This window comes from Penaeus vannamei, chromosome 9 (genome assembly GCF_042767895.1).
Source record: "Penaeus vannamei isolate JL-2024 chromosome 9, ASM4276789v1, whole genome shotgun sequence".
Taxonomy (NCBI): Eukaryota; Metazoa; Arthropoda; class Malacostraca; order Decapoda; family Penaeidae; genus Penaeus; species Penaeus vannamei.
In genome coordinates, this window is record NC_091557.1 from 8,013,873 (window position 1) to 8,028,872 (window position 15,000).

At 36.6% G+C, this 15,000-nt stretch overlaps 2 protein-coding genes across 8 annotated transcripts in view; one reads left to right on the forward strand and one right to left on the reverse strand.

Moving 5' to 3' along the window:
- LOC113801032 (glutamate receptor ionotropic, delta-1) overlaps positions 1-1,056 on the forward strand; it is a 20,152-nt gene extending 19,096 nt beyond the window's left edge. For all 4 annotated transcript variants that reach the window (XM_070125225.1, XM_070125223.1, XM_070125226.1 and 1 more), the window contains one exon: positions 1-1,056. This exon is cut by the window's left edge and continues 818 nt beyond it. The gene's annotated coding sequence lies outside the window, so the exon portion shown is untranslated.
- A 298-nt stretch (positions 1,057-1,354) lies between these two features.
- Positions 1,355-14,659, reverse strand: GCS2beta (glucosidase 2 subunit beta). 4 transcript variants are annotated; one of them, XM_027351861.2, is made up of 11 exons: positions 14,491-14,659; positions 11,139-11,276; positions 10,643-10,893; positions 10,030-10,230; positions 8,481-8,783; positions 8,044-8,211; positions 6,378-6,446; positions 4,044-4,185; positions 3,712-3,902; positions 3,363-3,506; positions 1,355-3,027 (listed from the first exon to the last, which is right to left on the reverse strand). In XM_027351861.2, the coding sequence occupies exons 1-11, from the start codon at positions 14,585-14,587 to the stop codon at positions 2,872-2,874; spliced, it is 1,860 nt and encodes a 619-aa protein (XP_027207662.2). In that variant the 5' UTR covers positions 14,588-14,659; the 3' UTR covers positions 1,355-2,871. The 4 variants fall into 4 exon arrangements, with proteins under 4 accessions (XP_027207662.2, XP_027207664.2, XP_027207665.1 ...); XM_027351863.2 differs by lacking the exon at positions 6,378-6,446; XM_027351864.2 differs by lacking the exon at positions 10,030-10,230 and having other exon boundaries at positions 14,491-14,658.
- Between the last annotated feature and the right edge of the window lie 341 nt (positions 14,660-15,000).

The window sequence follows — 15,000 nt, forward strand, 5'->3', positions numbered from 1 at the left end:
AAAGTATGGCGGATAGTGTGGTATCTAAACAACAGATGACGCTGTGCACATGGTGTATCGTCACTTATGCATTGGAAATGATAGGAAAGGGAGATTTTTGTTCTTGCATGTTTTATGCTTCCTGTCCTGTTTAACTGTAGGCCTGCTTTCATTGATGATGACTTGCAATAAGGAAATGTTTTACACGTGTTTTGTATATCCTTGATTTAATGACAAAATGAAAAACATGAAAAATTTATTAATGCAGATTAATGCCAATTTTCTAACATTGACGGGGAAGGGGTCGATATGGTAGAATACTCCACCAATATAAACTTCACGGGGGTCATGTCTACGGAAACTTATCTTTAGAAATATTGGTGTAAGGCTTAAGCTGGCTTCTAGGAATAATACAGCATTGTACTGCCACGGCATCAGAGTCAACATGCCAGACGAGCAGGTTGTTTTCACATTCTAAATAGTCATCGTTGAAACGGGGAAATGGAAACAGATCCGGTGCAAGTATTAAGAGAGGAGTGAGATCAGTTAGGGTAGATAGTGCACGAGCATGGGCCCCCTGACGTAACTGACAAGGCGAACGATCAGAACAACTGCGAAAGAAACGTTGTTAACTTATTTTGGAGACATTGTTGGAAGAAAGGGGTATTGTTGGAGTAAGGGGCAAGGAGTAAGGAGTAAGGGGAACCACAAAGAATCTATCCCACTTGGCTGGGCCAGAGAGAGTACTCAAAAGGTGGTGGTAGTATAAAGGCGAGGACAGGAGGAAGATGAAGTGGTGTGGAGTAAGGTAGAACTGTGGGGAGTACAAAAAGGATGAAGAGTATCATGGGGGAGGGGATAGACAATGAAGACTGTGCAGTAGGATGGAATAGATGATACTGGGAGGGAAGGGGTGTATTCTGAAGGTCGAGTAATGACCTGGGTGGACGATTCCTTATGGATCGAGTTGACAACAAACATCGAGGAGGGGGCATTAGTATAAGTGGCCGGGGACGTGGTCAAAAGAGACGGGGATCGGAAAACCAATGAAATCAAATTTAGATAGGCTATTTGATGAAGGGGTGACCCCACACCTTAGGAAGTAGACAGAAGGTGATGAATAAAAAGAAAAGGAAATGGGGAAAAAAAAGACCATGCAGAATTGAGGTGAGGGCTGAGGCATAAGTCTGCATCTCCTAAGCCCCCTCAGGACAACAACGAGGAAGGCATTAGGGGTGCACATAAGGTAAGAATAATTGTCATCAGTGTACTTAAATTTACAACACACCACATTTTTCTTTACAAACCTCGTTACACATTTTCATTCGCTGTCAATCAAAAACGCCTTCATTAAAAAGGAAGAGAAAGCATTGAGGTCTTTACAAAATTTTATTAACCACAACTGACAAATATCAAGAATATTCTGAGAGGAATGTTGAGATCGCAGTTGCCCCATTATCTTGGACTCTCAAACAATTATGGGCTGATTACATAACCGGTCTCCATTCATATTAGAAAAAAGTTATCATCAAGGACTCTTCACTGCAGTGATACTGTTAACACATTCGTGATTAAACATTTTTTTATTTTACAAATGAAATGGAAACAATTTAGAGAGTAACAAATTTTCAATTTTCCAAATTTTGCCCGAACATTATCAACCTTTTAACCTACATTCTGACTCAACGTGAAACTTTTCACCTTGTTAATCTAAGGCTCTGAGCAAATCCTTCGAACAGTGCAAAGGAGATCATAAAAAACACATGAGAATATAACAATAGGGGAATGAAAAGGAAACAGGTATGAAGCAATTGAAGGAACTGACAGATGAAAAGAGAGGTGCCTTGAAAAGACAAGAAGAAAGCATAAACAGGCAAAATGTCAGAAACAAAAGATATTGGAGGAAAAGCCGACATTGAAATTATTTTTCTCCTATCCCAGAAACCCTAAAGCATTTCCATTCATTTGTACTGTCTCACTGGTACAAGTTATCTTGATTTAAACACACAAAATTAACCCTTAATATATTCTGGTCAATTATGTTTAACATTCTTCACTAATGTGCCAATTGGTGGAAAAGTTGTTAAAGGAATGCTTAGTGTAAATTGCGTGTGTAATTAACAATAACATCAACTTCCCATCACTGATGCTGTGAAATTCATCCATCAATGCAAGTGAAACATACAAAGCCCTAAGTGTCTTATCTCAGAGACACCCCTCTGTTCTTTTCTTTAGTGTAATGCTTCAAAAAACAATCAACTTTTATTCTACTGGGACAGAATCTGCTGACGATATATCACAGCCACAGACATCATTCTTTACGCATCTATTGACATATGTTTAAAAAAGGCATGTATTTCAGGCCAGCACTCCGAATGTGACTCTTTCCGACAAGCTAGAGAATGGATAACCTAGTTCAGTTGAAAAGTCTTATTTTGTTAAGCAAATAACCAATTACAAATACTTTATGCTGTGATAATAAGATCTTTCCAATAATTTGCATCCCAAATAAATTTAGTTGATGTTTCTTCCCAAAAATAATGTGTAGACAATTGCCCAATTACCCATGGAATTTCACAAATTAATACCAATATATCACATCCTGCGCAAGGCAGTCACAACACGACAAAGAAAATTAATGGTTAAGATTCAGATGAACCAAAGATATATGTGAAAAGTTAAAGAAATCACTGGTCCTGAGCTAATATGAAAATTTTCATACTCACTTGAGCTCGTACGCTCATTAACATTCTTGTTTATAAAAACCTGAAAACTTAGATTATGCTTAAAAGGGAAATAAAGATTACTTAAACATTTGAGCTACATGTATGAAAAAAAAAAGAGTAAACCATGTAATAAAATAAATCTAAATTCCCCAGACGCACTGATATTTTACAATTCTGTGTGGCCGTGTGGAGTGCCCTCATCACCACTAACATCTTCAGGTTTAGTACACACAGCTGGTGTAGTCATCTCAAAGAGGTATTCGCATCTGTTTGGCTCTGTTACTCCCGTCAACTTGGTTTCCACACCACAATATAAGTGGACCTGAGGAGTAAGAGAAGAAAAATATGTAAATTCATTAAAAGTAATGTGGAAGCACATGTTGTTAACAAATGGCATCTGGGAAAAAAAAAAAAAAAGAAAAGAAAAGAAAAAAAAGATGTATAAAATAGTTATTGCCCAAAAGCCCCCACTCCCCCCCAAATAAAAGACAAACCAGATACACACTTAAATCAAATTCAATAAAGACATTTTACATATCAAGGGACACTAATTCATCATCATTAGTTTTCAATAAATGCAAATGATAAATATATCTCAACCACTTTCTTGACCAAGAAACATTCTAAGGAAACAGATTCAGTGTCAATACTACTCACATCTGCTGATCTCGCAGGCCCGTTCCAGCAAGTTTGTCCACTGGTATATTTCATTCTGCTATATTTATCCTCCTCTGGGCCTGTCCATTCACCCCATTGCCCAAGTCGAATTTCACCATGGCCGGCCTTGGGCTTTTGTACAGCCTGTGTACCGAAAAATTACATGAAAGATTGGGTAATTGTACAATGAATCCAACATTTAACTATTAAATATGAATATTAAATGTTAAATATGTTATGAAAGAGTATTTCTCTGAAAGTACATATGACCAAAATTAAAAGGAAAGGAAAAGACACATGAATAGGATCAATTGAAACAGATAAGTTGACAAAGTTCCAAGTCACATACCTTATCGAATGGACAGAGACGGTATGTATATTCCCTGTCTGTGAATTCGTAACAGTTTCCATCCATAACTCTAAATTCCTCCTCAGGACCATAATCTTTCTCTTGTGTCTCCTCTAGTGAGCGCAATTCCCTCGTCAAATCCCTCACTCTCCTGTCAGCCTCGTCAAAGTCTTCTCTGGCCTTATTGGCAGCTGCAGGAAGAAAATAATACAATTCCACTACATTGCAGTTTCCACAAAAATAATAACTACAGAAAAAAACAAAAAACAAAGTGAAAAAATAAGGTCTGTATTATCACTCCCCATACACACAAAAAATGGATTTAGCCTTACCATCAACAAGTTTTTGTGTTTCATCATCATACTTCTGGTCAATCTCTTCCTCCTCTTCCTCCTTTGGTATGTCTTCAACATCATCATCCTCAGGGAGATCATAATCTTCAATTCCATCGTCTTCTTCCATATCACCTTCATCCTAGGGTTGATGTTAGACAATCAATTATTATGCCATGTGAGAGGCAGATGCACTTCTCCATAAAATGTACATAATTACCTTGTCCATGGTTTAGTACATAAATAATAACAAAAATACCATCACATTGTTATATCATTAAGCTGGAACTCTTTATCACATACTTCCAGAAGGAGGCCCCATGGGGAAAGTTCCATGAAAATGGTTACCATGAGGTTGGTTACCTGAGGTATTGCTAACACCTTCGGTAGCTTAATAAAAAATCTTATTCCTTGAATCACTTTGTTACCAGATGAATGTCCTTGCAACTGTCAAATTTCAAGAGCACTACTTTTAATTTTAAGGTCTACAAGACTTGATATTTCTTGCAAAACTTTTACCACTTTTCAAGTTCAAGTCAACCAATTATTTTCAATATTCACTTTCTTTCCGTTTATCATCCATTTTTTATTTTTTTATTTTTTATGAATGCTTTCTTTTTGTATGCGGTTACATGTACTATTCATCGTAATTTTTAGTGAATTTTGTTACACGAAGATGGCTTCACAAAAGCTCATCCCCCAAAGAATCAACCAGAAGCCCAATGTGACCTCGGCCTCATTTCCTCATTCATTGAATTTTGGGGATTTTTTTTTCTAATGGGATCAAAACACTGATACTGTTCTTATTATAACCCCTGACATTACCACAGCTTCATAGTTATTAGAATACTAGCAGTGATAAGAAATTTAAAGCCTGTCTGAACCTCAAGGAAAAGGGTAAACAGGTAAGAAAAGTAGAGCTAGTAATCTATTCCTTTATGATTAGGTAATTGTGAAGTCATCTGTGTATTCCAAATAAGAAGCAAAAATCGCAGTGGACATGGCACGTTTGTCGTACCATCCCAGCACAAAGGGCTAATCCCTGACCCTTTTTCTGAGGTTTCAACATGACACATGTTCATAATTTATCTACATGAACAATAAAAAAAACAAAACAAAAACATCTAATTCCACATATATATGGTTAAAAGATATTACAAGATTAGAAATAAGAATATTCATATCTAAATAATGATGAAAAAAAAAAGCTTTATAGACATTTTATGCACTGAGCATGCCATTTTTGCAGGGTATTATCTTGGAGAAACAACACTGGAAATGAAGTAATACATTAGAAGTAAGAGAGGAGAGTGCACAGCAGTAGCAGGGTGTATAGTGTATGAGACAAGACTTCCATGCACCAAGAGGTAAAACCCCTCACCGACATGAGTTCCCAATTTGCCCTGGAGTTGACGTAGCGTGATATCTGGTTGGGACATCCAGAGGGAAAGGTTAGGCTTTGTTAGTATCCTGTATTATGGTACTTTCTAAGGGTGGAGTTCCTAGCAAGCAATACATAAAATTCTGCCTTATCATAATTTTTGTCAGAAAACTGACAATAACAAAATGCTTAATATACTCTGCGTCACTCTTTGTGAATCATTTAATATAACACTACACATAAGAACTAAAAGTATATGTGTTCTTACATGGTTTATACATATATTATAAAATCACACCATCATAACACTGGAGGAAGACTGAACAATAACATGAGTCAACTCCAGTCATAAAAATGAAATAGAGAAAGGGAAAGTGGAATTTTCGCACACGCATGCATGTACACGAGCACACACAAATATCCCACCAAAAAGTAAGAGACAGAGTGGAATACTAATTAAAAAGTTGTCAAAAATGATTTTCAGTAGCTAAAAGCAAATAGATCTAGCAGATATTCTTTGCTTGTCATAAATATGTTCATGCTCAGACAAAAACAGAAAAATAAAACTATGAGGCATCTTGGGCAGGGTATCTTGCCTGTTGTCAGTTGGTGTTGTACGGCCAATTGACAAATAGTACGCATTTGTAAAGTGACTCCTATATGATTTGCATAGGTACCATTATTAATACCAAAACAACAATTTACATGTCCCTTAGAACAAAAACTGGTATAACTAAAAGCCCAATCTTTAACTGCCTATGTATTAATCTGATAAGCCATGCATTGCAAGTGCAATGATAAATATTTTTTCCAACTAAATGTACAACCTAAAAACTAAAAATCCAAACTCTGCTTTCATCATACTGAAAATAAAAAGGAATCAAGATATGTACATAAAGCTGAAGAACGTATAGGAACCCCAAACCAAAGCCACATGCACCCACAGCCGGTACCTCTGGGTCCAGGCCAGTGTCAAAGTCCTCATCATCGAAATGTTCATCCTCCTCTCCTTGCTGTTCATCCTGTGAGGGAATACAGCTATGTACAGTTGGTGATGGAAGTCTTGATACCCGACGTGGCTACATGGGCATGTGTTATTACTGTGGTATACATATCAAAAAGTGTAGCCATTATGCTATGGAGCCAGTGGCTAATAAAAAAGGTTACTGCTATATCATCTGGGATCACATGCCCATAATGTTTGCCATTAGGGGTATCATGACTTGTGTCACTGACTTTACATTGGTCGTATGCCTTTCTTATTACTAGAATTCAGCACAGAAACTTCATCACAATGTATACAAATATATGTCTATATCAAAAGTTACAACACAAAAATTATATACAAACAAGCAAAAATTGTTTCTGAACTATTTTACTTCACACTGAAGTGCCCTTACCCAACACAGTAACACAAGTGAGAAGTGCGTGTGTTCAAGGTGTTGTACACTATGTAAAAGGGGACATACTTATCATCTGTTCCTCATAGCTTAGAATTTGAATTTGAAAAAATCTGCTTTTGAATTCAGTGCAACATTTTCAGAACTTTTGGTTAACTTGGAATAATATGCATGTTTGTCTTCTTGGTTCAGACTATCTCTCACTTTATCTAAAGATGTTTTCTTCAAAAGACAAATTATAAAAACATGCTATGTCTGAATCCTCAAACTGAATATAGAGGGTTCCATTCATCTATTAACCCAATGGCAGCAATATTTTGCAATATGGTGCATAATCCTGTAGCAGTATTTATTTCAAACATAGGCAATGTATGGAACCGCGCAAGAGAGTGCGCTCTGTGGTGGTGCTGCATTCCCTCCTTTGCGCATATGTTGTGTATGTATATATACACCTTTGCAAATACATGCAAGCACACAAATATATGTAAATGTGCTCAGAAAGAGTGGAGGGCCTGGTTTTAGCACGCACCGAAAGCGTTTAACTCCTTTTGGCAGTTAACACTCCATTGCCTGTGCAGGCCTGGGCCCTGGAAGGCCACTAGGGGAACACTGGCTTTGCAGTGTCCCCTTAGCTCCCAGGCCGCTTTATGCACTACATTACTTTAAAAGTTGCGGAGATTATGATTTTATTGGAAAAGTTATAATGAATCTTCATAACCTGATAGATTTGTCTAAATTCTATCTGATATCTGCTTTCTCAAAATTTCTTCATGAGATCATACACAGCTGCAAATTATGCATCACAAACAAGTTCCAAGCCACAAAACCTATGGATTTTAAGACAAAATATAAGAAGCTAAAAACAACTTAAGGCACAATGAATAATCCCTCCTTTAACTGTAAATAATAGTGTCATTGTATGCTCTAAGTGGCTGAACATGAACTGAACATGAATCACAAAGATAGCCTGTAAGTGACAAAGTGCATGTGAGTGTGTGCATATGTAGAACTGTATCAACTTTTAATCCCAAAGACAGCTTCTCATAATTTGTTTTTAGTCAATATATAGATGTACAAGTATATATGAATAAATAGGTATGTATATGTGTGTTTGCTTGTGTGTATGTCTTTTGCTCTCAGACCATAATAAATTTTTTTTTCCCCCAACAGCTACTATCTTCAAATCCATCACCCTTATCCCTTCACAACTGTCACCCACCTTGCCCTCAGATCCAGGAACAGGAGGTGGGGTTAGTGCTTCTGCTGGTGCCTCAGTGGTGGGAGGGACAAACATCCTCTGGTCCATCTTGTATGTGGGTCGCATCATGGGCCACCCGGACACCAAGAAGGTCTCCAAGTCCATTGTCTCCTCTTGTCGTAAGTAGAACTGGTAAAGGGTTAAGGGAGAAATTAAGCTCTTTTCATAAAGGTGATCTCACTTCAGTTATTGATAATTCTACGACAGAGTGAATGCTACAAAACAGACTTTGATACTTTGAAAGCAAAACTATATAAAAATAAGTGATAACTGACATTTGGCACAAAACTGAGTACAAAAGACATAACAAATAAAAAACAATAATACAATTAATAGCAATACACTTAAATATAAATTACAACCCAAAAATACATTAAAGAGAATAGAACTTAAATTACCTTGGCTTCCTCAGCAGTCACTTCTCCATCCCTGTTTGTATCAAAGGTCTGCCGAGACTGGAGTTCAGCAACAGTCAAAATTCCGTCTCCATCATTGTCCAAGTGAGCGAAGGCCTCTCGAGCTTCAGCATCCTCCTTGGCCTTCTGTTCTGCCTCTGCTTTGGCCTTTCTTTCCTGCTCAATGGCATTGTACTTCTCCAGGGCCTCCTTCTCAGGCTCCTCAACAAGTTTCTTGATTTCCTCCTTCTCATTCCGTGCGGCTTCTGCTTCTTCTCTCTCTTTCTTGAGCTCATCTATTTTCACCTGGAGAAATAGGAGTTACACTTAATCAATAGCCCATGGATAGCACTAGTGAAATAAAGAAATTAAATACAAAATGAACCTTAAAATGTTCTGTGTGTATAGAAATGGGATGAAAGTGTCAAGTCTCAATCAGCCACATTAATCCACTAACACCTAAAGTATATGTATACATGTAACAAAACCACAGTAGAAATTGCATGTACCTAACACTAATTGGCTAAATAAATATGTATATATATATATATATATATATATATATATATATATATATATAATAAATAAATTATATATATATATATAATAAATAAATAAAATATATATATATATATATATATATATATATATATATAAAATAAATAAATAAATTATATATATATATATATATATATATATATATATATATATATATATATATATATATATATATATATATATATATATATATATATATATATATACTCTAAAAAAAGGAGGGAGGAGAAAATTGTAGGATATGTCTTGATTAATGCATCCTTTCACACAACTGATATTAAATATATAAAACAAACTATAAAGCTCAAATTACATTAACCCCTTCTTTACTGATCTGCATCCCACACTATAACAACCTGTTGCTCTGCCATACTGACCAGGCTATTGTAGGCTTTCATATCAATTCAAACTTTTCAAAGAAATGTTATCATGTTAACATATATCCAACAAGATGTATTCTGGCATTCAAAGTAAGCGAACTTTAGTTATTAGAAGATATCATATTTCCTGTACAAAAGTGCATCAAACTGTCCCATTTGTTCTTTTTTGGGTTACAGGTTACAACAGGTACAGATCCAGTATGGCATAGCTATTTTTAGGCTGTGTACACTTATACAACCATAAATTTTGGTAAAGAAGGGGTTAACAAATGTTATCTGAAGGGATACAATCAACATATATTTCAGAAAAGGAGAAGAGGCAAAAGAGAAGAATCAACGTTCATTTTTTTTTTCAATTACTTTGGTCCCTTTATTCTTGATCCGCAAAAGGTTAGGGTTGCTGCAGGATTGGTACTTTCTTTAGACACAATGTCAAGCCCAACATGCAGAAATAGCAGAAAAATCCACTTCAAGTCTTATTTACTCTTCAAAAATTCCCTTCAAATATGGGCACAACGGAGACCACACTCATCCCTCCCCCACAAAAGGATAAATGGAAAAAAATATGAAAAATAAATAAATAAAGAAAGAAAGAAAAACTCAGGCTGTTTGACCTGGAGGTCTTTCTTCAGCTGTTTTCTTTTGGACTGTAGCTTCCCCCTTGATCGAGGTTGCCCAAGGAACTTCTTTCTCTTCGTGCTACCTATTTTATCCCCGCTTCGCAGCTTGTCCTTCTTTTTCTCTAGTTGATTCTTAACCTTTGCCAAGGTACTCTTCCCATTATGCAGTTGAGACTTGTATTTGTCATACTTCTTCTAAAAAGTTTGAACAAAGAATGGAAAGAGGAGAAAAGGAAAAGAAAATGGAGAGAATAAAAAAAAAAAGGTAATATCTTTGAAAGTGTACAAACTCATGACAGATAGAACACTGACTGAATGATTACTACTACCCTTCACATTGATTTATGTGATAAAAAGGAAAAAATTACGGTAAAAAAGAAGAAAATAAGAGGAGTATCTCTATTCACCTGAACAAAAAGTTATAGATATTAAAAAAAAAAAAGAAAAAGAAGAAGAAGAAAAAAAAAGAATAGATAATAAAGCAATGGAAGTTCACAAAGAATGTTTTACGCACACAGCTAATATATTAATTATATGTCATTTCCTAGTTATAAAATTCCGTAACCAGCAGAAATAATTGAACAAACTACAATTAAGATGAAAATACCTCCGCTTCCTTCTTTCGTTTGCGGCCTTCTTCAATCATCGACTGCCGCATCTGGAAGCCTTTCAGTCTCTCCTCTTGTTGCTTGGCAGCTTCCTCCCGGGCTGCTCGTCCAAGCTCTCGACAAGTGTCAACACAATTGGAGACTGAGGCGTACTCATCAGATGCATCACAGCAATCACAAACACCATCATTCACTCTGGATGATGGGATGTTGAGGGGCGAGTGGCCAACATTTGTGCAGTGGAAGAATCCTATAGGAGGTGTTAGGCTAAGATTAATCTTCTAACATACTGCCATTACCAAACACAGACTTTATATTGCTTGGAGGAAGTAAAAGATATTTTTATTGCTTTTATAATGCAATATTTCATTTAGGTCCTTTGTAAAAATTATTCACATCTCTAGGAATAAGGGAAAATTCTTAGAGATGCCATGATGATGAATAATACCATACAAATATGACAATTTCAACCATTTACATACCAAGTATACTAACCATTGGGACAAGCTGATGTACCAGGTTCATCACTTCCATCTTGACAGTCACAGTAGTCATCATTAACATATGCAAAAGGGATTGTTCCTGAACCATCTAAGCAGTTGAAGTCTCTTGTTGGGTCATAAAAAGAAGCTTCTGCAAGTGCAAATAAAAAGAAAGAAATCAGCATCAACTTAGCTAGGATGGTTTTCAGAAATATTAATTTGCTGTGGTACACAGCAAATGTTAATCTTGCATGATATAATTCTCACTTTTACTCAAATTATATATTCTTTTACCGTTCAATCTATCTTTTCACAGGAAGAAATTGATAAAGAAAGATTTTGTAGGCTGGTTCTCCATATATTTATAAATTCACTTTTGTTTATACCCTTCGAAAGGTATATATTTGTTAGAAAACAGAGAGCAAATGCTCTATTACCAAATGAAAATTTAATGCATATTAATCTGTGCATTTGTTACATCAATTCCTTAATAAAGCCGTATTCTTTATTTCTCTATATTCAGCCACCAGAGACCACTACACCCACCATTCATCCCTAGCTCTCCTGCTTCTTGGACCCCAGCCTCTATAGCAACAATGCGACTTTCATGATATAGAATAACAAATTGGAAAAGGTGAATAACCCACTTATGATGGGAGTCTCACATATGAAACACTCGGAAAAGTAACAGTGCCAGGCATCCCGCCGGTGCGACGCCAGATCCGAGCTCGCGCTCTGATTCTGTTGCCCGTGGCAGGCAGTGCACGGGCAGGTTGCCAGAATCACCCACAGACTGATTTTGAAGCCACCCAGAAAATATTATTTTCGGCTTATAAATATACCATTGCTAGGGGGTTAAAAACCTAGAAATCTAGAAAATAAACAGAAGTGAAGGAAAGTTTGGTGTCTCAAGATATAAAAGTATTTAATTTATTCTTCAAGGTATGTATGCAGCTCTATCTTGCTGTACATGGTGAAGTGAAGAGAATGTTTCCCGGGGGTTGTTGCTCCTTGGGCAGTGCTTGAAGTGTACACCTAGTCATGGCAACTTAGATTGTTGAATAAAGTTTGTGACATAGAATTAGGTTGCTTTATTGTTTAGGATGTGAATACCTATAGATTTTACCGATAGATGGGTTGGGTTCCCATAGTTTTTTTTTAAGTTGACACGTCAGTCCATTGCCTTTCAAAGAGGGTGTACACGTTTGCAGAGTTTCATTGGCCAATTTTGAGCATATATATTTTTTTGTGGCTTCACTCATTTTTATTCTCTATTCTTATTTCAGCCTGTTTTACCCCATAATTTCCCTGATATACTATATGCCCTCCCCTGCTACTGAGACTTTACACATCAAGATTGTTGGCTCTGATTGCTACGGAAATGACGATCAGGTTCGTTTTTGCTACATGAAAATAAATCTGATGGAAATTGTTACCGGGCCCAATACACTCTCCCAAAGACGAAGTTGAAAAATGGATGTGCTTCTGCTGGACATCCAATGATTTCATCAATTCTTGGCGTTGTTTCTTCTGTGAATGCATCACTGAAGAGATCTAAATACAATTTCTCCATTGACAATCATGATTTGATGGTCCCAATAGCAGGGGAGGGCATAAAGTATATCACGTAAATTATGGGTAACACAGGCTTAAGCAAAAATAGAGAACAAATATGCATAAATATAACACAAAAAAAACTCTTAAATTGGCTTATGACACTCTACTGATGTGCCTGCTGTTTTTGAAATTCTAAAAAACCTCTTGAATAATAAACCCCACCTAACCTAAAAAGTTGCCAAGACTTAGCCTGCCCTTTGGGCACTGCCCAAGGGGATGTTTGATGGGGGACTCGACACCCCCAACACACCTAAAATACATTTTATTCACCTCTGTATTTATGGCAATATAGAACTGTGTTCACACCGTAAAATAAACCAAATAATAAGAAAGCGATGCACCCTCTCAGAGACTAAGACTAAAAATATTGATGTTTTTCTGCTGGAAATCCAATTTCATCAATTTTCGGCATTGTTTCTTCTGCGAATGAATCGTTCAGGAGATTGAGTACCATTTCTCCATCGACAATCTTGATTTGATAGTCCCGTTAGCAGTGGAGGGCATGAAGTACTTCAGGGTAATTATGGGGTAAAACAGGCTTAAATAAGAAAAATAAAGATAAAAAATGTGTAAAACTAGCACAAAAAACGCTTAAAATCAGCCAATGAAACCCTACAGATCTATCCGCCATCTTTGAAATTCTACGAACTGACGCACCAGAAATAAAAAATTCTATGGGAACCCAATCCACCTTTTAGCAAAACTCTATGGGAATTCACACGTTCCAAACCCCCTAAAAAACATATTGACCAATAAACCAACATAATGTATCAATATAAATTGCTGTGACTAGGCGTGCCCTTTGGGCACTGCCCGAGGGGAGGGTTGATGGGGAGTTAAGCCCCCCCTAACACCCCCCGGGACACATTCTTTCCACCTTGGTACGTATGGCAAGATAGAGCTGCATTCACACCGTACAATAATAAAAATTCCTTTACATCTATAACCATCAAACTTTCGTTGGCTTCCTTCTACTGTCTGGATTGCATTGATTTTAATAACTTTTTTCGGCATTTGGAGCTCTTGGTGGGCCCAGAAATTAAACTGGGATCATTACTGAGGTCTATTTTATCTTCTTTGTCGCTGTATAGTCTTGAAAATAACCCAGAATCAATGCAACACAGAAAAACAAACATTTCTCACCAATTTCCTTTCATTGAATGGCCAGGATCCTACTATGAAACCTGGTACCTGAAAACACTCAGCCCAGACAATTCTTGTAAAGAGGCAGTAATATACTTAGATTGCTAAGAATGAATAAAATTAATGAAAATAAAAACTGAAAAAAGTACATACATTAGACAGAAGACCAATTATAAAGTATGAACATTATATAAGGAGAGGAGAGGAACAAGGATGATAAAAAAAATGGATGACAAAATTACTAATCAAAAGTGCCTCGAATTTTGCCCTTCAATCCATTACAGTCAAAGTTTCCCTTTTACCACCTGTTTGGGTGAAACAAACTAACCCACAGATGGTTTGACTGAACCTTAATATACCAAAGTACAAAACTCTTAACTACTTTGTACACCTCAACCTCATGCCCGCTACCAGCACCGGTAGATACTATCCACATAACTTTTCCTGAAGTAAAAACAATCCATAAATTTTCTACAAGTAACGTGACTTTCGCTATAACAATAAATCTACTGGCTATTCAAGATTCATAATTAATGAAGAACCTCCAGAAAATACCTAACCACATTCCTCCGAAGTTGCAACCCCATTTTTAACATAAAACTCACTCGATAATGGCACTCCTCTCGGCCTTAGCACCTCAGCTGCTTTAACGACGGCCCCGGATGCCAAGCAGAGCATAGAAAGGGCAAAAATGCACTTCATCTTTGTGATTTTCGCCCGAGAGGATTTGCAACCACCTTCGCCGGCGTCTCTTGATCAGCTGTTTTGTTTACGTCGAGCTGGAACCCGGGCATTGGTCGGCGATCATTGAAAACGGGCTACGTTCTTTGTACAGTTAGGGGAGAAACTATTGTATTTTTCCTTTATTCTAATCAACTGTATTGTCACATTGCATATGCTGTTTTGAATTATTTCGTTTTAGTTACTGGTCGGCATATAGCGAAAATGGGCTAAATTTGTTGTTTTGGTGAAAATAGAAATTTCATATTTCATTTGATGTATTATTTTGTTTGGCATAAACTAGTTTTAAAACATGAAATTGCTTTGTGAATGATCATTAAATCAATTTTGTCTAAAGAATTTCTCAAGTCACTTTATCAAGCCGGTAAAGTGTT